Here is a 25,050-nt window from a genome sequence, read left to right as displayed (position 1 = left end):
CTGACACAGGCATTCAGAAGTTTTGATGCCCAGCTTGAAGCTCTTACAAGTTGGCTTTGAAAATGCAACTTTTGGTTCTTTTGTGGCACCCTGGCTTTGACTGTTTGGCTTACGAAGTGTGTGTGACAGCAGTATGTACAGTCTATTTCTAATGCATTCATTATGTGGAGTTTTCTATTTTGCTTAACTCTGTTTTTTGTTTAACTCTGGCTTAGGAACAATAGTTTTTTACTTCACAGTATCTCATGTAATAATGCGTGCTTCAACCTGCATGGAATGCGGCTTCCCATCTGTGTGGAGTGACTCATTTTTTACAAATGTTGTGACAGAGGGCTACATCAGAAAGTATACTGCATTAAAATCTATGAATAAACTTCTGTCTAGAATCTGCAAATTCTGTGCTGGCATGTCTGGTCCAGAAGGTGCATAAAAGTCAAGGCCTTTAACGAGATTTGATGGGGATTGCTCAAAACCTGTTAACAAAATGTCGAGCTCTGGTACTGTTTAAGGAAGTTAGTGTTAACTGTACAAAAAAGGGATAAATGTCTTCCTTCTTTGTCTCTCTTTCCATGCACACAATCGCTTCAAGTACAGGTATTGAATTAAGTTTTTGAAAAAAAAAAACCAGAAAGCCCCTACAAATGCAAGGTGAATTTCAGATGTGCTTTGATTATGTGTAGGTTCATGGGTGGAACAAATTCCATGTTCTGTTATCATTTTAAAGAGAGAGCCTGGAAACTTGTGACAGTTTGGTTTTGTCTTGTATATGTCAATAAGAACTGATCCAAACCCTGCTGCTCTGATCACACAGCCTTACATGGGACAAGGAAACTAGCTAATTCAACCACGTGAGAGTTTTGGGTAATAGCGTCACATGGTAGCATAATTGTCTTGCCTTCTTGGCACTATTTTTAGATGAAGCAAGTTTGAGATTAGCTAAATGACTTATTTTAGCATTTCTTGCAATAACCTGTGTTAAGATGGTCATTTATTTAAGACAGCTGGAACATACTGCAGCATTCAAACATCCTGCGATGCCCTGTAGAAATGCAAATAGAAGAAGTGAGATAATGGTCAGGGTATCTACAACTGGGGAAAATGCCATCCAGTGCCGGAGCAGGAGGGGGCAGAGTGGAAAGTTTGGCCTAGCTGGATTCAGGCACCCCCAAAAAGAGCCGAGCGCTGGTAAGGTCAGTCTCAAATGCAGACATCTGGCCTTTTTGAAGCTATGGCTACTCTGTGGGACTTTGTTCCTGTGCAGAAAATGTATTTATTATTAGCAAAACTACTTGCAGCCTTTAATTTTACTATTCTGAAGGATTTATAGTCTTAGCATTTTGATGGTTTGTCATTAAGGTTTTGAATCAAGTTTGTTCAGGACTTGATGCTTTGAAGAAGAAATTAAATAAGGTTGTAGTTTATTGGGCTTGTTTGAAATGACTCAGTAACATTAAAGAGAGATTTCTGTGTTTTAAGCAGTTCTTCATCAGTTGTATTGTTTCTTTCCCCAGTTCGCTGCTCCGCTATGGTGGGAACCTCTCTCTTCAGAGTGCCATGAGCGTCCGGTTCAACAGCAATGGAACCCAGCTGCTGGCACTGCGTCGGCGCCTTCCCCCAGTCCTCTATGACATCCACTGCCGGCTGCCTGTCTTCCAGTTTGACAACCAAGGGTACTTCAACTCATGTACTATGAAGAGCTGCTGTTTTGCCGGTGATCGTGATCAGGTAATAAGCAAGCAATGCTGTCACAGGTCTTCAGAGTTGCCGTGTTTGAAAACACCTCTGTAAGGGTGTATTTTTCTTGATTCAGAAGATAAAACAGGAGGCAGGACACGTGTAGGCTTACTTCAAAACTATTTTGCAATGTAGACTCTGAAAGAAGAAAAACATATACCAAAGCACTTTTTGTTTGGAAAGTGATATTCGCAAGACAAATATTTGCCAAGGCTTTTTAGGTCCAATTAATATGATTTTAGAACCATGAATAGACAGTATTTATGTATGATAAAGAAGCCTCTTCCTTTCAGTTCAGTATTGCTACTGGGTGCAGTAGAGGCAATCCCACAAAACATAAATATTGTGGATTTGCAGAATTATTGATTCTTATTTCAAATTATTTAATTTTCAATTTATAATGTTTTCCTTTAATGCTGTACTACTGGATCATACTCTGTCTTTATAGTTGAGTATTCTAGAAGTGGTGACAGCAGGCGGTTAGGAAGGAATAGTTTGTTACTTCACTGAGGCAGATCTGTCCCTACTACTAATCACGAAGAAGTAAGTCACACAGGGTGAATCAAGTGAACAAAACAGCAGTTTGTGTGATTCTAGAGCTGGCTATTGTCCTTGGACAGCTGTATTTAACAACCGCTAACACTGTTTAAGGACAAAAAATGTATTTTCAAGCCGTGACAGTATAGAAGTAAGATCTGAAAATTTCTTTGCTGTCATCAATAAAATCCCTGCAGTAAGAATTTGGTCTTTAATTCTATTGCTGCTGCTGCAGGAGGCAGAGTTGAGCTTCTTTCAGACTGCAAGTAGGAAATACATTTATGTCACTGAACTTGAGCAGTGGTTTTGAGTTTTTGGCAGGAGTATGAAAATGCAATAATGCAATCATCTTTAAAAATGGAGTGGTTTACAATAAAGAATGGGCAAACACATGTATTGTTTAAGAATAAAGCTGATGATGCCTTGTGGTCCATTATTTAGCCTAAAACGACACTCTCTTCTTTGGAAGTCAGAGTAGGCCTGTGTACACTCGTATAGTTTAGCTTCGTCTGTTGCTGGAGATCTAGATGAAAGCCTTAGTGTCTGTTGCTGTGCTTTCGAAGTCATTTTCTTGTGGATATGGTGTTATTTTAATGGGAAGAATATGGCTGTTCTGTATTGGGTTGATGCAGTACTCCAGAAGCCTGCATTTTTTAAAAAACTTGATACTCTTTTGGCTTGACAGACTTTCTGTTCAGGTAAGCAGCAGCGCATAATGCTACTAACCAGTTGAAAGTCAGAGCAAAAGACATTTATATTCCTTTATAAATGCTATAAGAAGATAATAGGGAAGATGAAATTTAATATGGATTATTAGAGAGATGTGGACTTTGACATCTAGATACCTGCTTGTAGCCATCCTCTAACTGGAAGGAAAAAGGATAATGATGTTGCAGAAAATGCCAAGTGTATATGTCTGTTCAGTAATGCTCAAATTCAGCTGATTAGGACTCTCAGCAGGGTACTCAGGGTAGTCCTTAGGGACTGCCTTTTACAGAGACCCCAATTCCAGTTCCGGGTATATCTAGAAAAGAAGGTTAGAGTTGGAACCTACTGTAAGACACACAAGATGAATTTAAAAATTCCTAATGTTGTTTGAGTTTTGCCCTTCTATACAACTAGTATGGTTTTGCTTTTTGGTGGGTTTTGTGAGCATGAAATAATGTTTGAAGACTCCCCTTGCAAATCAGAATTCACCAAAAAAGAAAAAGACAATAAATATGTTTCCAATTTAATCTGGTTCCAGCCCCGACTCCCATTTAATAACTCTGTCCTTTGGCTTGATAACTAATCTTTAATTTGAGCTCTATGCTAAGTGACATTTATGGAATTCCCTGCTTGTATTTACTTGTAGGATCAAAACTTTGTATGTGCTAAGGCTCATTTGAAGGGATCTAAGGATAAGAAAGTTGGGTTCAAATTTTGAGTGGCATTTGTGGTAGGACGGCTTCAGAAATTTTCTCTCATTGGACCTCTGATTTTTCTCTGCCTTCCGTTTTTCTTTTCATCTTTATTAAACTGTTGAGTTAATCTTTTTATCTCTTTTAAGTTGCCTTAAATAGTTAGGTTTTAATACCTCATACAGAACCTAGTAATTAAAAAATGTGACTCTCCTGTCTTCAAAAACTATTGTGTTGTCTGCACAGTTAGTTCACCTGTTAAAGTTGCATTTTGATTCTGTATTTTAACCCCAGCAAGAAAGGGGATATCCTTAACTCATCAGTACTTAGAATGCAGCCGCGTTGGGAGAAGTGAACTGCTGACAGGGAGAGGCCTTTCTTATCCAGCAAAGGTCATGCAAGACCTTTCACTGATTCCATTTCCTATCCTGACAGAAACATTTACTTCTTTTTCTGGGTTAGTGACTTCTATTGACACTCGGAGGGCTCTGGCAAGCATTGGAACGCAACATAAGGAAGGGATCAGAGGGTGGGTGAGCGATGGCCTTTCAGCACCCTGAGACTCGGCTCCTCATGCAACTACAGCCTTTGCTAATCTTTCAGTGGAGTTTGTGCATGGGAAGTGGCTTACTCGCAGGAAGTTTTCCTGTAGATCACAACCATCAAGGTTTAAAAACCCACAACTGTTAGTGTCTTAGAACTTGCCTTTGGAGGTTTGCTGTAACACAGTGGTGAAAATCTGGAGGGAAGGTAAATAACCCCATGTCCCATATGGAGCTGTTTTATTCTCGTGTGGCAAAAATGGACAGATTGCGAGCTGCAAGCACACAACTTAGGAGTTCTCTTAGAGATGCCCCTTATATTTTAAGAAATTAAACACTTAAGTTCCCATCACGATCAGATGTGTTACCCTTACTTTGACAAGATATGTGTGTTAATATAATACAATTTCTTTGCACAAATAAACCAGACTACTAGTTGGAGGACACTTTGGTTTGTTGCTGGGGTTTAGGCTCTGTATAGTAAGCTTTTCTCAGTATTGTCTTCTTAGTGCCCACAGATTGTGACAGGAACACAAGAAGACATGGATCCAGGACTCCTCTGACTTGTCACTCTAGAGGGGAGCCTGCTGCCAGCAGGTGTACAGTGATCTGCACAGCAGCTTGTGTTATTGGAGCATCTGTGATGCAACTAAGCTGAAACCTCTTAACAAAGAATGAAATACCATTAATGCTTTAAGAAGCAAAACTCAGAAAGATTCACCTGTTAACCCCAATGATTTTTCTTTTAAGTTTAAAAGAACACATTCTGAAGTGCTTAGGTAGTTTTGAGTTGTTGCAGGTATTTCGGGTGTGTGGGTTGTAGCACAAGCTGAGTGACAGGGATCTTGGAGGACAATCAGCTTTGCTTCTTCTTGTGTCCTTGCAAACTGTAGTTTTCTTCCAAAAGCATTATTGCCCTAGTCCTTGTGAACCTGATTTGAAAATCAGCAAACAGTATATGCAAGCATTTTTCCTAGAAATACCAGAGTCTGACTTTACTTGTTTCTTACAACTACCAAAGCTTGAGAGGCAACGTTTAGCTGGTGTTTCAATTGCACCCATTTGTAATAGCCTTATTTTGCTCCTCTCCAAACTCTGCCTTTTGTCCATGTCATGAGTATAATGACCTCATTCACAGGACCCAATTTTTCTTTCCTTTGTAGGAGAGCTCTGATGCTGGTAGATAAACGTGTTCAAAATTGTATGCTGTTGGCGTTATCCATGAGATCACTTGAGTCATACAGCTGTGGAAGGGAGGCTGGATAAGATAGACTAGGTGGATCAAGAGTGACGCTCAGCTGCCCACTCCCTCTGTTGGCTATAGAGATTTATCCGAGAGCATAATTTATCTATCCTTCTGCTACAGGCATCCAGGCCCAGAATTTGAAAGGCAGTTTATTATGCACCTAACTCCCACTGGCTTCACCCTAGTGTGAGTGTGCACAAGTGTTTGTTTACATACAAATCACAGAATGTGTGAGAATCTCAAGTTGTGTCAGAGTACTGGGGGAGTTTCCATTCTTCTTGTCAGCATTCGAATTTGGGAAATGTTGTTTAAATACTAAGGATTTTTAGTTGCTAGACTGGTATGGAAAGTATATTCCTGCATCTGAGGATACAGGTAGTATTGAAAGGCTTCAGGTACCCAAATGCATTTTTAAGTGTAGGAGCCTCAGAGGCCATGGTAATGGGCAGAATAAGACCCACAACCCCACCACCACCACCACCATACACCACCCCCCACAACCTAAAATAGACCAAAAGCTTTTCCTGCTCAAGAATTGTTGCCTGTGTCACAATGATGCATGCTATCAGCTCATTACTTTTTTTTCCACTGTGCAGATAATGTGAGGCGCTATAATGCTTGTAGCTGTAAAATCAACTGCCTATTGCCCGCTTTAAAAAAAAGGTGGGGGCAGGGAGAAATAACTTGCACCCTGTGAATCAAACAAAAAGTGCCTTGACTCTGGCATACTCTCAGACATTACATCACCACTCAGCCTCTTCTGTTGACATTACACTGGTATAGGAGAGTTTCAGGAATGCACTGCTCACGGTACCGCAGGCTGCTCCAACTCCCTATAAAGTTACAGCCTTCAGCGTGCTGAAGTCTGTGTGCTCAGCAGCCCTGGTTAGGGACAACCCAGTTTTTCGCAGGACAGAATTATTACATGAATGTAACCCTTCCAAGAACTGTATAGGTGTATAGGTTGCATGAATGTCACCTTTCCTAGCTATATAGGTACCTTATATGGTTGTGCATTGCCTTTCTAAAGAAATAGAACTTCTCTTCTGTGTTCTCCTTTGTGTCAGCTAACTGAAAGGCCATTTATCTCGGGAAGTAGTACTTACCAATGTCTAGCTTTAAAAATGAAAAAAAGAAAGGGAATTATTCTTCTATAGAATATATTGTGAGTTTCCTGTGCACAGAAGACTTCTTAATGAATTGCAGTCAGTATTTCTCAATATATGAAAAGCAGTCAGTGTGCGAGTATGTTGCTGTGCTTGGATAAAAAGAAAATTGTCTTACTCTGTCTTACTCTGTCTTAAATTGGCTTCTTCCAAGAACTACTGATGAGGTGGTAGTTTGTTTTGGTTTGTTGTGGTGTGTTTTTGGTTTGGGTTTTTTACTTTATCTAAGTGGCAGTTTAAATTTGCCCGCTTTACATAACATTATATGCATAACATTATATACATATAAAAAGAATACATGAGTAATTTGTCTGGCTGTGAAATTATTTATTTATTTGTTTCCCATCCCTTTTGATAATTGACACGGGAGGGTCATCCTGAAAATGTCTCTTCAGAGTCAGGGTCTTTACAGAAGGGACTGGGAGTTTTCTTTAACTCTTCTTATGCTGCTCATCTCTTCCCCCACTCCCCGAGGCATCCTGCCAGCATCATTTCCTGTCTCGCTCTGCTTCTGCGTTCTGTAAGCCCTTGGGGCAGGTTTTTGGACCTCTGGACAGTAATGCCTTAGCCCAAAGGGACCCATAATGAAGATAACTTTATCTGCAGCAGGGATTCAGGAGTCTGAGGTTCCTTATAGGTGCATCACAGGAGATCTGTGGTTTACTAAATGACAGACAGCAGGTGCTGCACTGGCGGTATTTCTTGTTGAGCTGTTTAAACTAGGCCTTGTCTAGATACTGGAAAAAACCCCACCCCTGTGAATTCTGGAAGAATTTTGACTAGAATATTTGATTTAATGTGTATTTGAAAAAGCAAAGTAACAGATGGCTGAAGAAAACAGGAGCAATTGGGTTGTATGCCGTTTCAGACATGTATAGAAGAGTCCCCTTCATACGCTCAGATAAGCTGGTTGTTGCTTTCTTTGGAACATAACAGGAATATTTTCCCTGCCGTAGAAATCTGCAGTAAGGGTTTCTAAGTTGCTTTTTTCATAAATAAAATTGCTGTTATGGCTTTTCTGTATGGCAAAAAGGCAGCTGTAAAAGCGTTGATGGATTGTTCCTCACGATGCTTCTGTAAGCATTTAAAACTGCCCCACAGAGTTGGCTGCTTATAAGGTTAGGGATTTAGGGAGTGGGAATATGAATTTTTGGCTTTGGATTTTATGTACTAGAAGCAATTTGTGTTTCTCCAGTCTGCTGTGTCACAGCTTTTCTTTTTCCAGTTCATGAGATAGGCATGCTTCTCACCGAGGAACAAAGTTTCTGTTGTGAAAAGCCTTTGGACGTACCTGCTTGATTGTCAGGCTGACATGGAAAACTTTTAAGGTCTTTTTTTTTTTTTTTGTGCCAGTTTCAACTTTCCTGAATAACAGTCTCAAACAGTACAGGTTGCAAGCAGCTGTCCCAGATAGTATGAAAAAAGACAGCTGTTTTCAAAGCAGGTGTGTTTCTTAATACCACAGTGCTATGAGCCCTAGTTGAGAATCGGTCTTTAAATTTGTTAAATATTGCACAAAAGATATGATTTGCACCCCAGAATTTATTACAAAGGAGAAGATAAAGAATTTATATGTATCCTTTCTTGTAGGTAAATGCTTTTCTTAACCATAAGTTTTCCAAAACACGTTTTAGAAATAGTTTTCCCAGTTATGTCTCTTCTTACTTTAGGTTTTGTCATTCAGTGACAGCAGCAAGAGGTCAATGGCCTATGCAGATCACTGCTCCTTAGGTCTTCCTGACCCTGCACCCTGGTTAACTGGCATGGGGAGAGCAACTTCAGTAGTTGGTCCAAGAGCTCCTAAAAGGAGAAGAGCAGCTGCTCTGACTGGGGTCACAGTTGGAGGGTACAAACAGGGCAGTATGCCACTGAGGCTGGGGGGCCTGTACTTGGGCTGTACTGGCATCCACCTGACCCTTGTAAAAGCTGGCTGAAATACCTAAAGGAGAACAACTACATGGAATGACTGATTGCAGTTTGGATGGGGGTTTACTGTTCGAGCTTCTGAACTAGACCACTACTTCATCATGGCGCTGATGGTGGCACAAGGGATAAAGGTGGGAACATATCTACCTGCCTGAGGTACAGGGATCATTAGAGTAGGTTTTCAAGCTGTACTCAGTGGGAACTCTATGCTAAAACCTAGGTTCATCACCTTAAGGGTAATAGCCCACAGAAAGATCAGAGATCACAAAGAAATGGAAATTCTTGACCAATTGACTGTTGTTTATTTCTTAATTCTTTAAGGAAAGGAAAGGAGTACTCAGTTCTCTGGGACATCCTGTTGTCTTATTTATTCCTCTGTATTGCCCATCTCAAACAAGCTGTATTGTATTGCTGATTCCTTGTTTGTTTCCCCTCTGGTCAGTAGGTACTCTTAACAATAGAAAGATGATTTGAAAACAAAACTGTGGGTTTTCTACCTGCAGGAAATGCGGATTTCGTAGAATCATAGAATGGTTTGGATTGGGAGGGACCTTAAAGATCAGGTAGTTCCAAACCCCTGCCATTGGCACGGACATGTTTCACTAGACCAGGTTGTCCAGCCTGGCCTTGAACACTTCCAGGGATGGGGCATCCACAGCTTCACTGGGCAACCTGTTCCAGTGCTTCACCACTCTCTCCATGAAGAATTTCTTCCTGATATCCAATCTAAATCACCAATCTAAACATAACAGGGGAAGCCTTATCTATAAGGAAGATATGTAGAGCAGACTTGACATCACAGAAGACCCAGAAGCAGCTAAAAAAAATAGTATTTTGCTTGTGTTCTGTCAAACACTTTTCATGCAAAATATATAATGTATAGCAAGACTGGTGTTCATGATAGCAACATTTTTTTTATATATACATACAAGCACACACAAATATATATATGTACATAAGGTGGCCTTTCCTACTCTTTGCATTTATTTATTTATAGCTTGCTTTCTTAATATCTTTGAAATAGTTCCATGAGAAGCAGGTTGTGGTGATATCATTGGGATTTTGTTGGGTTCAAGGATGAGTTCCCATTCGGGTTTCCTTATATAGTAGGGGGGTGTAATTATGGTACTGCTTTGCTCTTAGTGGCGACTGATAGGGTCCCTCTCTCCTCTCTGTGCACGACTGTAAAAGAATATTTCTAGGCAACGCATAATTCTGGAACCCTCCCGTCCTCTGTCAAATTTTAAATTGGTCATTAGGCTTAAGTTCTTGGAGATGGAGAGATGCCGCAAAGAACAAAATATCATAAGCCCTGTTTCCTTAGGAAACTTTTCCTCCTTGGAAAAATACACATTTTTTTATGTTCTTCTTGTAAGTGGATTCCTTCTTCAATGTGCTGATTGCTATGAATTTCAGTCTCTCTTGGACAAATAATGTTTCCGGACTTCAGTGATGCTTCATGTCAGTCTGTGTTTTCCTCAGTGCATATCCCACCACAGAGATGTGCAAGGCAGCTCTTCTCATATGCTCAAGAAGAGTCAAGACTTCAGCCTAGCAGGCTGCCACCAATCCAGATTCTTTATCTGTTGTCACGGGGAAAAAAGGAAAAGCCTATACCCTACCCGTGGGTCATATTATATTACAGGCAGTATATGGAGGGACTGTACATCCTGCCTCTTCAAGGAGCTGTGCAAAGCACCAGAACTCTTTCAAGTTTGGATGCCTCTGCTTCATCCCCAGCTTGTGGATCTTGCGTTACTTCAAGAAACTAAGGGACAGCTCACTAGAAGCCTGAGAAAAATCCTGTCTACTCTGATCTTTTCTGCCCCAAGTTTCATTTGCCCCTCTGAGGAAAGGACAGACATGCTCAAATGAGTGGGAATTGAGGTTTAAGATGTTTAGTCTCCTTCAGAGCTGACTTGTTACTAAAGCTGTAAGCAGCAGCATGGAATTTGAGTCTCTAACAAGCATTTTCCTTTTAGTAACTCTGCAGAAATCACTTTTCAATTGTCTCTGTACCATCACCTATGATCTCATTTATCCATTTATATGGTGATTGTACTTTTTGGTTTGTGCTTTCAAGACAAATTTTCCTACATTCTTCTTGTTCTCCTGTATGTTAGTAGGGCCATTCAAAAGACTTGCTGATACTTTTGGAAAAATGATCCATGTCTACTGGTCCCTTGTCTAGGGCCAAAAGCCTAAAAACATCTCAGATATAGGTCATAAGTAAGAGGAAATTTTATGGAAACAGGAAATGTGGGTGTTGGAAACTGTAGAATAAGGTTTGATTTAAATACAATTTTATTTAAATACTCCATATTCAGCAGCATCCGAGGAAACGTCGCTTGTGGGATTTTGAAAGCTTTCAAACTGGCAGTGGTAAGAACGAAAATAAATTCCCCGGAGTGGTAGTACTCTGCAAAATGCACTGCTAATGCTACTGTTATGAGACTATAGCAGCAGCAGATTAGATCTCCATTTATTTCTATCAACTGCTGTAATTTCCTTGGGGAGAGAGAAAATGAGAAGAGTTACAGTGGAATGAGTGGGGAGCGCTAGTCCGAAGTAATCCTGCCAGATTTCTGATGATAGTTGATTTTAAGCATTTTATGCGTACTTGAAGCTCAGACTGAATTTGTGTTTTCTCCAGCAGCAGAGTCTAACCACGCCTGAGAGTTTTCTTCCTTCTAAGGCAAACTTGTGAATCAGCAGCTTGTAGTCATCTGGAAGTCTTTTCCTGTCATTGTTGCTAACAGCTAGACAGAAGCTGATTCTTCCCTTCTAAAAAAACTCCGGTATTAATGATTAGCAACTGTTTTTCTGTCTAATCTTATGTTCACGTGAATATTGTGAATGTTGATTTCCGAAGCCCTGGTCAGATACAGCAGCAAAAATGCCGACAATGAAGCAGATGGTTTTAATTTTGGTCTCTCCTCGCAGACATCTGAGCTCCTCGCTTGGTGTCTGGTCTGATTCAGAATTCAGCGCCACACTGGTTCTTGGGGTTATGTTCTGCTTGGAGTTTGCCTTTTCCGGGGGAGGGCGCGAGGAGGGAGAGTGGGCACTGGCTTAGCCATTTACTTCTCACTATGAATGGACATTTTTGCCTCTGTGATTTGATTATCTGGGTTTTTGCTCTTAAAATGAGTCAGTAGAAGGTCCTCTGCTAGGAATTATGTTTTGCACATCCCCTCAGGACCAAAAATCCTTGGCCACAACTAAAATGGAGTCTAAGTAGTAAGGAGTCTAAGATGATCAGAGGGCTGGAGCACCTCTCCTATGATGAAAGGCTGCAAGAATTGGGCTTGTTCAGCCTGGAGAAGAGGAGGCTCCGGGGAGACCTCATTGCAGCTTTCCAGTATCTGAAGGGGGCCTACAAGGGTGCTGGGACGGGACCTTTTACAAGAGCCTGTAGTGATAGGACAAGGGGTAATGGGTATAAATTGAAAACAGGGAGGTTTAGATTAGATATCAGGAAGAAATTCTTCACGGAGAGGGTGGTGAGGCACTGGCACAGGTTGCCCAGAGAAGCTGTGGATGCCCCATCCCTGGAAGGGTTCAAGGCCAGGCTGGATGAGGCTTTGAGCCACCTGGTCTAGTGGAAGGTGTCCCTGCCCATGGCAGGGGGGTTGGAACTAGATGGTCTTTAAGGGCACTTCCAACCCTCACCCTGCTATGATTCTATGATTCTAAGTATATGCATTCTTTCATCTACCCCACCCCAACCCCTTCTTTTTCTTTCCTTTCTGTTCCTTCCTTTCAAAAAGTCTACTCTGTTCCTTCAGGATTTCAGCGTTATTAACTAGGGCTTGGTGCACTTCATTGCAGTTGTTTCTTTGACTCTTCAAGCAGTATGGACTGGACTTTTGCATTTTATCAATCCTTATTCTCCAATTTTCAACTAGTGTGGAGAACTATTAGCTTATTTTTATACTAATAATCTATCAAAAAAAAAATTTCACAGATGATCATGTAAACATAAATGTCCTAGTACCGTCAGTCCAGCTGGGCTCTCCAGAGGCCTTGGGTTCCCATTGTCTTGTGCAGGGAGCGCTAATTGGAATTGAGTTTCTTTTTCAAATGTCATAGAATAGGCATGTTTCTGGCTTTAGCAGCTTGGGTATCCACTCCTGAAGCTTCAGCTGGCACAAATTTCTTGCAATAGCTGCAGTTATGAAGTTGTGCTTCTGGCAGTCTCTTGGTCTCTGTTTGAAAAGCCATGTTCTACTTTTTGGGCCCCTATCACCTGGTCCTAAGGAAAAGGACAAAAGGAATGCATTTGGGGATCCAGTTCTATATTGTGAGAACAGCAGGAGAACATGTACCGCAGAGGTATCCTAACAGGACAGGAGGGTAGAAAAGAATGCTGGCTGCTACAGTGACAGCAGCGGGATGGCAGAGATACCAAATAGTTGGATATTTTATGGGATATGATCTATTTCTGATAATTATTGGCAGAGTTAACTATTGAAATAAAGTTTAAATTTATATTGAAAGTTTGCAACTCGCAGCCCATTGCTTTACAACATCAAACTTGCATAGATGGCTTTATCAATGAGTGCTTTTGGCACTTACTGGTGGCTGTCACAGTTGCAAGATTAAACCTGTAAGCACTTCTTCAGAACTGCTCAGATCCTGAGCTGAGCTTTGTTTTGTAACTATTCAGAAATGGCAAGGCAGATGCTTTATTTGTTCCTACTTATTTTCTGTTAATTCATTCCAGAATTTTCTCCTAATTCACTCCAGAATACTTTGGCCAAGTGTATTTGATTGGTACAAATGTCATTAGGCTAGAAAACTGTAATGAAGCGAAGAGCTTAATGGTGCGTTTATGCAAGTGGAAGCTATCTCAACTGGAGATAGTTGGATTGAATAGCTCTGCCAGTGGAGGCAGTCAAAAGCCATCTGGGCATGGTCCTGGGAGGTCAGCGCTAGGTGACCCTGCTTGAGCCAAGGGGGTTGGACCAAATGACCTACGGAGTTCCCTTCCAGCTTCAGCCTTTCTGTAGTTTTGTGGACTCCTTTGATACTTTACCAATTTCTTTCTTTAAATTCCTCAAGCGGTGACCACCTGAATTTATGCAAGTCTGTGTGCTGAACTGCACCTTAGGCCTCTGTCTGTGTGGCCTAAGGTTGCCTTCACATTGGAGTTTTCATGAAGCTGTAATGTGGGATGGAGCGTTAAGGTTTCAGGTGACCATCTTCCTGACACTGACCACCTCTGCCCCACTGCTTCCTTCCCACTCCCCAACTCCCAAACCAACCACAATCCACCAAGACAATTATTTTCCTTTTTACTTCTGTACTCTGTGGAAAAAAATGAATGAGAAGAGAGCTCTGGAGGTCATCTGACTTAAGCTGCTTCTCTGAGCAGAGCATCTTTGAAGTCAGATCACGTTGTTCAGGGTATTGTCCAGGTAAACTTTGAATTTACAAGGGTGGAGATTTTTAAAGCCCCACCTTTCTGGGGCTGAGTTGTGTTTGTTACGCTCCTCCTGAACACACTGTTCCTTTGTGCTCAGCTGGAATTTCACTTGCTGTGACTTGTGACTGTTGCTTCCTGAATGTCTACATGCTTCTGAGAAGAGTCTGTCCCTGTCTGTATTCCTTCAGACAGTGGGAGACTGTTGAGGTCTCTCTGTCCCCTCACTTTGTTGTCTTCTGGCTATCTGAGGCCAGTTCCCTTAGCTTTTCCCCACAGGTCACTTCCCTTCAGCTCTGGCGACACTCCTCTGCTCTCTGCCCCATTCATTAGTGTCACTCTTATATCGGGAGACCCAAACTGGACACAGTACTCAAGGTGTGACCTCAAAAGTGCCAGGTAAGGGGAATAATTGCTTGTCTTGACCTTCTGGCTACACTCTTGACAGTGTAGTCAAATTGCCGTTAGTCCTATCGCTGCAAGGGTGCTCTGAATTTTGCTGTCTCCGAAGGAGTATATGCAGATCAGTGGTCTTCGCAGGGACTGTGTTCTGGTTCAGTGAGCAATGATCCACCAGATTTCCTAGACAATTGGCCATTGAGTCTTGAAGGATACACTGTGTGTTCCTTTGCGAATCAGCTTGCAATTCGACTTGAAGAGTCTCACAGGCACTTCATTCCCTGCATATACGTAACGTGTGTCTTTCTGTGTTGTGTGCCTGGTGCAGGATATCTGAAATCTGTCACTTGGGGGCCTGTCGTTGGCGGTAGGTTTGTTTGATTGATGATGTAAGTGCTAAATGACTCTCATATACTGAGGAGTTGTTAGAACTTGTTTGGTTAAAAAAAGGGCATTGTGGTCATAAATTCAAGATACTGAGCTAGAAAGCTGCTTTAAAAGTCCCCAGTTTTCCCCACATCGTAGGCAAACCAGTTGCTGCTTCAACCACACGATTTGGTAATGAATACTAACAGTTGGCAACATCTTCATAACTTTAGACTGGTCTTTTTTTCCATGTAGCATTTCTTGTGTAACAAAACACATTAGAGGTGCTTTCTTTCTGACTGCTGGGAGGTTGCCTGCATGAGCCCTAATGTGCGTAGTTTTGGCACAGTGGCTCAGCCTGCTGTGGGCTAACGTTTATGAGCCGTCGAATGAAAGGGAAGCACGTACTCCTGGCACCGTCAGGTCAGTTTGGCAGAGGTAAGCTGCCTGAGTGCTTGAACATGTTGGCCTGTAGAAATAACTTTCTGGCTTGGAAAGGATGGGTCTGTGAGTGATGCAGAACTAGTGTGCACAAGTTTTTAAAAGAACCTTTGTTTGATCGGTGCTTCTTATCTGTCAGAAAATGAGCAGAATTGCATTCATAAGTGCTTACTCACATCCTATGTCCTTAAAAATAAGAGGAAAAAAAAGAATGGATTGTGATAGCAGGAAACATAGAAGGGATTTCAGTGGTTGGTTATTGCATTTTTGTGGCTGGAAACATCTAAACACTGCACGAACATAATTAGCATTGCAAACAGAATATATGCAAATTCATAGCAGTTTTCTCCATGTTAATATATATTTTTTGTTTATTTGCTTCTCAGTCCTGTGTTATTCCAGGACTTCTTACTGCTTGATGGTTACTTTGCCTGATGAATTTATGTATCCCTGGAGAATGAAAGACAGAAAACAGTTATATTTGAGCCAAACAAAACAGAATTTGTCTCTTGTCAAAGGTTAGAAAAGGGACAAACTTGCTCCTTTTCTTTCCTTTTTCTCCTTTCCCTCTGCCCTAATAATACTAAAATGAAAACCCCAACTTGTTGACTGTATTAATTAAGCAGAAGCCTCAAGTCAATTGAGAGCTAGAGATTTACACTGTCCACCCCAACGTAACTGGAATTGGAATCTGCCCTTGGTCCCGCTATGTGTCATCTCACCTCTGGTTAGGGAGAGAAATAAACGACCGGGAGTACAGTTTATTGGAGAAGAGGTATTTGGAGACCAGGCACAGTTTGTGGCCCCTCATAACTGAGAGGCGTAACCTTTTTACCATGTCAAATGTCACCTGTCATTCCAGTGCATGTTTGTAGTATATTGAGCTACTTCCAATTGCATATTGCCTAAGCTTCTGTACTATAAAGAGATTGCCTGTCGTTTATGCACTGTTGAAAAAGGGCAGCCTTCCATCTTTCCAAGTAACTATAACCAGGAAAAAAATTAACAGTATGATAAATGTGTTTGTTTTTAAACCGCTCGAGACTTGCTGACAGTGAATGTCTAGCTTTGGTTTTGTTCAGTGTTCAAGATTATCCTCAGTGACTGACTTTTGATGGTCTCAGTAGATGGATGAGCCAGACATGTTGTGCTTGTGTGTAACGGACACGCTAGCTCTGTTCATAGGTATGTGTTTGATTGGAGTTTTCCTCAGTGCTCACGAGATGAGAGAAAAAAGGATGAAAGGCTTTAACACTAAGAAAAGACCAGAGTTGCAGGCTGCAAGATAGTAGAATTTGATCTAGACATGCTTGTATTAAAGCCAACCAAAATCCATAGCCTTATTTAGCAAAGAAACGGTGCACTTTGGGCAGTAGGCATTAGATATGTGAAGCATGCTTTTGAATTTTGGTCTGTGTATATGCATACGACATTCTTGTGCTGGTACCTCACCCCCATTTAAGGATAAGTTGATCAGCCACGTTCAACAAATGATACAAGCTGTCTTTTTTTCTCATTTTTGGTTTGGAGAAATTAGATCGACAATAAAATAACATAATTCAGGTGATGCTTTGTGATAAATTGCTTTTATTTTTATTCCCAACAGTACATCCTTTCTGGCTCTGATGACTTCAATTTGTATATGTGGAGGATTCCTCCAGATCCAGAAGCAGGTAAGTTTTATTGTTTGGAATTGAGCTGGGAGGGGGAGGGGGCAGGGCAGGCCAGGCAGGCATCTTGACAAATGCTAGTTTGTTTTTTTGAAAAATCGCTGTTCTCAGCCTCTGAATCGAAAGTAATTCTGATGAAAGCTGGGTGGGGAGAGTTTACAAATGCCTAATCCAGTGACTGGATAACAGTGGCCAATGCCATTTGAATCTTTTATTGTGCTAATTTTATTTCTCTTCTATTATAATGATCGTTTAACTCCTCTAGATGAGCTGATGAAGAGAAAGGGCTGTGTCTGGAGCAGGGTGTGTCTGTCTTCCTTCTTGTCTAACCAACTATGCTGCTTCTGAGCTGATATGAGTTCACTGAAGAACTTAAGATCTGTTGCTAAGAAATTTCATCTCCTAATGAAGCTTGCAGCATAGAGTGGTGCTGGGTTCGCAGGCTGCTCCTTACAGCTCCAGTGTGTTGGCTCTCTTCCCCTCTTTCTTTCCTCTTACACTAGAACCCTCCCACTGATTTCTAATGCAGAGCAGTTATGTGCTTTTACTTCGGGATGGAGAAGCACTGTCAGCTAGTGGAAATGACCATTTTTGCCTCATTTCTGAGCTTTTCCTGTGCTAAGGCATACGTGCTAAGCAAACAGCACTAGCTTAAGTCTGTATGAAATTGTAGGAGAGGGGTGTTAGGAGTAAAAAAAAAAAAAGTGGGGCAGTGATGTGTGGGGGATGCCATAGTTGGTCAGCGCCTAATTTGGTATCTTCTGGCACTGTGTAGGGTTTGGAAATACGACACTATAAGCCATACAATGTCAGCCTATCTCTTTTGTTGTAACAAATCACTGTGCTCTTTTAGAAGGGTGTTGAATCTTGATTGAAAGACTCAAGACATCAGGAAATGTACTATTTTTAATAGCTCTGACAATTTAAACTGTACAATTTAGTGGTATTAAATATAGTTGAGTGCTGTCCTGTGGTCACAGGTGTTTTAGCACTAGTGAGAGCAAATTACAAGATGCGTTAAAGGTAAATGAAAATATTTTGTTTCATTTTCAATGGCTGTTAATCACAGCTCTTTAATCCACAGCTGAGAGGATGACTGGCTTCCGACTAAACCCAGCACAAAAGGGTTTGGTTAACAGCAGAGTTTTGAGGAAAATACCATTCTAATTTTGGATTGCTTATTTAACCAACATTTGATGTTTCAGTCCTGAAATCTTGAAGATGGTCCTGCTAAGTATGCCAGTTCCTTGGTTTTCTGTCTTTGTGTAGGGTTCATAGAGACTTCTCCCTACTTTCCTTTTAAATAGCGTAATTTCCTTTTACATTTGACACTGGTTTACTACTACTTAAGGAATTTCCTATTAGTTAAAACAAATCTTACATATTTTTAAATGAGTTATTTATCTGTAAGTTTTTGTGTGTGGACTACAGAACTACATTTTGTGCATGTTACTATACTTGTCCTGACTCCATTTGTAAATTCTGGATTTGAGATTTTATGTTTATCTGACTGTGATACTCTTGAAAACTTTTTTCCTGGGCTGCTGCAGGTGACAAACTTTTAATCTGGGACCTTTGCACAAAGAGTGATAGATAGAACTACCATAAAACAATGTCATAGGTGTTTCCGTCAGCTTTCTTGTTTCTGGCTCTCCTAACTTGAGGAACACTTGCAACATCTCAGTTACAAAATGAATTACTTCATGTCAATTGCTCTCAGTGATTACTCAATGGGACCGGGTGACCCTGTAGTAGGAACTTGTATGTCCCAGTGCCTTGTAACTTGAGCAGTTCTGTTAGTGAAACATTTTTGGCAAAACTCATGAGCTCTGTTTTGTTAGACCTAAAGATTTGGCTTCTGTGGCAAGTACCTCACTGGCCATCCAAATCACCTGTGACAGCCTTACTGAAGCTCTTCTTTTCTTCATTTAGCTCTTCTTGAAAGGTTTTGTCTGTTTTGAATGTGATGAAACATCCTCTCTTAAATCTCATCCTGTGGTTGAGAATAATTGTTCAGCTACAGAGGTTCCTGTGCTTTCTTCTTGGAGAAAGAGTCTTGCTGTAGGGATGTGGAGACCTTGGAAAGCTTCTGCTTCAATGGAAAACTCCTTGTTCTTATGTTCTAGCTTAAAACAGGAGTTTCTTTGGGTCTGTGATCTGAGGGGGTGGAATGTGGTCTTTCGTTTAAAATATTGTACAAACTAGGCAGGATGATGTAATGTCCTGTACTGTTGGTTGGTATTTCAAATAAAAATATCCTTCTAACTGATTTCTACCTTCCATTTGAATTCAGACCTTGTGTTGCTATAAATATTATGATACAACTCCCTTAAATCATACCAGCTATTTGTAAATAGCAACATTTGTGCAAGCCTAAATCTCTTTACAGAGCTGCATCCTTAACAACAATGCTGAAATAGGTTATTTTGCTTAAGTACAGGTGCATCACGGACTAGCTAAATAATGGTTAGTGACATTACTACACAAAAGATGAAGAAAAGTGGGAAGGAACGCACCAGTCAGGCAATTGCAAACCCATTTCAAGTTGGAGGAATGTGGTTACCTGTGCTGGTATTTTATCAGGAAAATGGAACAAATTCTGCTGGTGGGTTTTTGGGGTTGAGTTTGTTTGGGTATGGTTTTTTGGTGTTGTTTTGGGGTTTTTTGGGTTTTTTTTTTTCCAAATAATCCTAATTTAGAGGTGTCTTGCCAGTAGGTTGCACTGAGTCATTCATTCTCAGCTGGAAACTGTGCCAGTAGTTTTGTTTGGTCCAGCTATTAGAGAAGATTTACTTTGGGGCGGGGAGATCTGTGGAAAAAAAGGTATTTCCTAAATTGCTTAGGAAGCTATCCTATTGAAGAGTTTTATTGGCTGTCTTCCTCCACAACCTTGGAATCTTCTGAATAGGCCAGGATTTCCTATGCCAGAAGTTTGGTTGCTTTTTAAACACCTTTTGCCCTTTTTTGAAGATGGAATAGTTTGCTCATTTTTCCACTTTCTTCTCCATCCAAGTGCTGCCCAACTTGCCACTGCGCTTCAGAAGTAATTGCCGATTGTTTGGTGAATTTGTAAGCCAATTTCGTCTTCTAAGCATATATCCTGGTGTTCTTCAGAGTCAGAGTTTCTAGCAAAATTAATACATCAGTCTGGCAGAAGAAAAGCAGTCTGGAATTTCCACAGCTTTTACTTGACTCCAAGGCAAGCTGGAAGTGAGAAGAGATGTCTGCCTACATGACCTGCCCAGCAAGACTGTTAAGATGCAAGCACTTCAGGCAGCATTTAAACCTGACTGCTACAAACATGGTCTCTTAGCTGGTAAAGAATCCCTGTTCAAGACAGAACCTGACCTGTCTTGTGGGGTAATAGAGGGCTTAGTAAACCAAATGTTTTGCAAAATGGAATTTGCATTCCTCACCCACTATTCTGAATCATCTTTGCAACTCAGAGCTTGTCTCTTGCTTTTGAAATATTGCTCAAAGATGCTATGTGAGGGATATGGTATTTAATTGCGATGGAGAAGACAGTTGGGGATCCTTCGGTTTACGTGAGCAGGCTGTCACCAGACTTCTGAAAAACTTCACTAAATCAGAACAGGCAAACTGCATTTCAAAACCTCTTCTTAATTGTGCCCTTGACTGCAACTGCTGGCAAGGAAGGGCCTGTCATTGTGGTCCAGTTACTAAATTAGTTGCAGCAATATTCAGCAGAACTCATGCAATTTTTCTTCCCTTTTTTTTTTCTTAACCCTGTCCAAATGTCGATCTCGTTGGAGACAGCTTGTGGTTTAAGTTCTCAGAGTTCCAGGCTGATAAGTGAAGATGAATAATAGATGATTAAGTGTTTCTTAATGTCTTCAGCTCTTTTTAAGGGTTTTATATATGTGCACATATACATACCACTTGGGATGGGGGAGGCGGAGCCATCTGCCACAATAGGGAGCATGCTCTGGAAGGTTTGTGTTTTTTAACAAATTGATTTTTTTCTGACATGTAGTCATGGGATCAAAGCTGGTTTACTGTTAGGAGTGTAGTTTGTCTCGTCCTTCAGGTCAGTGTTGGCCATAGTGTGCTATAGGACAGCTGTTTGATTATCACAGCAAGTAAGTGGTGGGGCAGTACAGAAGAGTATTCATGTGTTTGGTGGAATTTAGACTGGTTTCTGTGTCATGTGGACTGTAATACCAGCAACCTGTCAAAATGTCCTGGCTAGATGGCATCTATGAGAAGACAAGCTGGTGCTGGGTGCTTTGTGGTGCTGTAACCAAGTAGTAGAAGATTCAGCATCCGTGAGTGTTTCTCTTACCGGCCTTAGCATGTTTAATGTCTAATTTAGCACTGGAACGCTGAAGATGACACTGAGCACTGGGAGAGACTGGAGAAGCCTTAATCCCCCAGCAACTGGCTATCTAATTGTACCAAAGCTCCTTTCTCTTTATTGTATTGCATATGTTTCAGGCTACCAGTACAAAAGAAATGCACAGGCAAGCAGTTTTCACACCACACTTCCATTAAAAAATGCCCAACACCCAAAGCCAAAAAAAAAAAAAAAAAAGAAAACCAAACTATCGGTTGTTTGAGGATTTCACTTATTTAATTCCTTTTCTGTTCAGAAAGCATAGTTGGTGGTGGTAGTTTGCACGGTTCCAGGAACACTGTAAAAACGATCGCAGTCTATGCAGTTAAGCACACTGGAAGAGCAACGTCTCTCAGACCAGGAGAAGGGGCAGAGTTGGGCAAAGTTTATTTACAGTTTGGGGTGTGCCAAAGTTTATTTCTGTAGTAATCTTGTCTCAGCTTTCATATTGTTGTTCAGCTTTACTGGTGATAACAACGGTGGGAGGGTCAGTATAGATAAGGCCTAGATAGGTATGGCAGGTATTTAGCAGCAACAGAAGAAGGGAGAAAATATACATCCAAAAATAGCCACTACCACTACAGCTTTCTGCACGTTCTTCAGGTGTTTTAAACATGAATTTTTCTTCTCTGGCTTGTGGAGCCTAGTACTGCAGAGGTACTTGGCCACCATGGGGCTGGTTCTAGGCGTAGGCTCGGCAAAGGGGGGGATTGCCTGGAAGAGCAGGTTGCCCAAGGCAGATGCTGCTGCCAGCCCACTGCTGCCTGTGCTTATGCTAAAGCTCTGCAAGGTCATGCTGGTCTTTCCAACTGGCCTGGGAGGTGGAAGGTGGGTTTGAAGGTGATGAAGGAAGCAGTCTGCAGATGGAGTTGGAGCAACTTTCTTAGGGGGAGCTGTTTTCTTTTGCTTCCACGTGTAGTAGCAGAAGTACTAAGCCAGAGTCCCCTGGTGCTTCCTCCAAACCGTCTCCTCTTACTGCGCAAGGAGGAGAAAGGATCTTGGCCAGCCCTGGCAGCTCTCACCTGGTATTTGATGTGACCAAAGGCAGTTTGCCTGTGCTGCTGTTGCAACCTGGATGTTACTCTGGCTGCAGCCAGAGCTGGAGTCAGATTCCTGATCCCACTGGAAGAGATGCTGCAGGGCCCTGTGCTCTCAAGAGTGCCTGTATTTAAATCCAGCCTCTCGACAGATGGGTCTCCATGGAGCAAAGCCACCTGCTGGCATGCATTGCAGGAAACAAATACAGGTGTGAGGGACCAGAAAGAGACTTTTTAAGGAGCCTAAACATAATTTGCCGCACTGAAGGCAGAGGCCCTACGTGCTGTGCTTATTTGCTTGCATTATGCTGTGTGTTTGCTTTCCAAACTATGATATCTTGCTTCTGTTGGCGCATCGTGACCTCATAGGATTCAAATGCAGGGCAGTAACCTACTGTCTAAATATGTCCTGGATTATTATTAATGAAAACTAAATTAAAATGAGCTTTCTACTGTAGTGCCAAGTAATACAGTGGAATGGCATGCTATGGCACACTGGCAGCAGCTGCAAATATCTGGTTCTTCTCAGGAGTTTTCAGCACTTTGAGTAATTCACAAGGCTTGTACGAAGTTATGCTTTAGTCTGTGGAACGTCTTTCTACCTTATATGAACAACCAGTGGGACTTCTTTTTCAGTGTCCTAGATAGAAATGACTTCTTAATGAGGTCATTTAATTCCTCTGTTACAGAGCCAGTGGAGGATTGTTTCTTATCCCAGCAAGTTCTCTGGCACTTGACAGGGTTTTTTTAAATGTTTGGAACATTGCAGCTTAGAGGCTGTTCTACATTCATGCCGGATTTCTGCACTAGGGCACTTTTCCTAATAATATATCACTTCCCTTTTTTCCTTATCTTTCAAATAATTCATTCTCCTGTTTTGGTTTGGGATTTTTAGAACATTGCTATGTGTTGTGCAATTTGTGCATGGGAAGTCAGATTTCTGTCCAAATATCTCACTCTCCTTCATTATGATTTACTAGTGGTTTTTAAAATGTGTTGGTAGGTACCATCCAGCATGTTCTTAATATGTGAAATGTCAACTCATTTGCATAAATATTTACAAAACTGCATGATTGAAGATTTCATTAGCATAATTTTAAAAACGTAATGCATTAAAGCAAACCAAGAAGTGATCACTTTGGCAACTTAGTAGACATCTACTACTTCAAAGCATTGTAGTATTCCTTCTTTCTGTCTGTAGATACGCCTTGTGTCTCCATGGTATTCTTGTCAAATGTATGTAGGGGAAATCTGTTTTAAAATGTATGCTTCAGATTCAGCCTTTTATAAGTTATTTCTTCCAGCTGGTCAGATATTGTAGTAGGATATTATTTAAAGAATTTTTTGAGACTTTGTATTGCTTCTCTTCCGAGCACGCACTTGCAGGGTGTAGAGGAAGAGGGATTTTATTGATGTTTCACTTGGTGTATCGAGTAAAAGCAGACCAAAAAAAAGTCAACCAGCACAGCTGGAACACTAAACCACTACGCAGAGCTTTTTTTTTAAGCACAGCAATTTTTGGAAAGTGTTGCAAAACCAGCTGGTGTATCTCTATCCCTTCCCTCCAGTAGTTAGAGGTTATAAAGTTAGAAATCTTCTAAAATCGGTATAATTAGCTTCTGAAGACTTTAAGACTTTTTTTTTTAAATATTGTTAATAACAGAAACCATTAGCTTACTTATGTGTATAAACACTGCTTATACACATGGTAACTATCTAAGAATATAAAAGCTGCCATGCCAAACCAGTTGGAGGACCTGTGTATGCTGCTGAATTCAAAAGAAAACAACAAAACACCCCATGCCCTAAAAAAACCCAACCAACCAAAAACCAAACAAACTCAAAAGCAAAATTTGAGCATTGTTGGGATAGCAGAGATCAGTTCTGCTGAAACAATATGAATAAAAATACCAGTTCAAGTGAAGATGGCAAAAAAAAATCAGAAATTATGACATGCAGAAAAGGAAGATGGCCAACCTCCACTTACAGATGCACTTTTTTTGCCAGCAGACGTGAGCAAACTTAACTCCTGCTGTGAGATGGCTAGAACCTGTATGGCTGCAGCAAAGCCTCTGCTGAGACACATGGGGGCTTCCAGACAAGTCTGGACACAGGCCACGCAGATGCTCATGTCATATGATACCAGCTTTGCTGGGCTACTGCAACGTGAAGGGACGACTGTTGGTTTAGGGATGTGGAAGACTCTTCATTAAGCACTTCCTTAGGGATGTTGCTTAAACACATAGGAGTTGGTAGACTAAAATTGCATCAGGCAAGGGGTTGTCCAAAAATGAGGTTCTGGGACAGTCTATTATATTTGCCACAAAGGTTATCAGAGTATTGCTGGAGTCAATACTTTTTGGGTTAAATGATTAAAAACCTCTCGTACTACTGGAAAAAGGTGACTGATAAGATTTGTGATTGCTCCCAGGGGACTTTTCTTGGAATTGGGCAGTTAGTTGTTTTAAGAGGCTTTGTAGGGAAGTTCACCTTTAATCTAAGGGGGGTGAAGTATGTTCTAGTTCGATGCTTCCTCTGATTTTTTTTTTTTTTTTAATTGCTAACAGCTTAAAAGGAGTTTAAGGAACTTAATATTGAAGCAGAAAGCTTTGGAGTTCCTTCATAGAATCATAGAATGGTTTGAGTTGGAAAGGACCTTTAAAGTTCATCTAGTCCAACTGGGCAGGGACACCTTCCACTAGACCAGGTTGCTCAAAGCCTCATCCAGCCTGGCCTTGAAGACATCCAGGGAGGGGGTATTGACAACTTCCCTGGGCAACCTGTTCCAGTACCTTACCACCTGCATT

The 25,050-nt window shown here is 41.1% G+C and overlaps 1 protein-coding gene across 1 annotated transcript in view; it reads left to right on the top strand.

Moving 5' to 3' along the window:
• LOC104516933 (DDB1- and CUL4-associated factor 5) overlaps positions 1-25,050 on the top strand; it is a gene marked incomplete at its 3' end in the record, with an annotated part of 58,357 nt that overhangs the window by 30,426 nt on the left and 2,881 nt on the right. The window contains exons 6-7 of the mRNA XM_010161442.1: positions 1,512-1,725; positions 16,789-16,855. Of these exons, the coding sequence (XP_010159744.1) occupies positions 1,512-1,725; positions 16,789-16,855 (281 nt within the window). The remainder of the gene's footprint in view (positions 1-1,511; positions 1,726-16,788; positions 16,856-25,050) is intronic.

The sequence above is a fragment of the Eurypyga helias genome, unplaced genomic scaffold, assembly GCF_000690775.1.
Source record: "Eurypyga helias isolate BGI_N326 unplaced genomic scaffold, ASM69077v1 scaffold3831, whole genome shotgun sequence".
Lineage (NCBI taxonomy): Eukaryota > Metazoa > Chordata > Aves > Eurypygiformes > Eurypygidae > Eurypyga > Eurypyga helias.
Note: the sequence above shows the minus strand (reverse complement) of the source record. Positions and strands in the feature narration are given on the sequence as shown.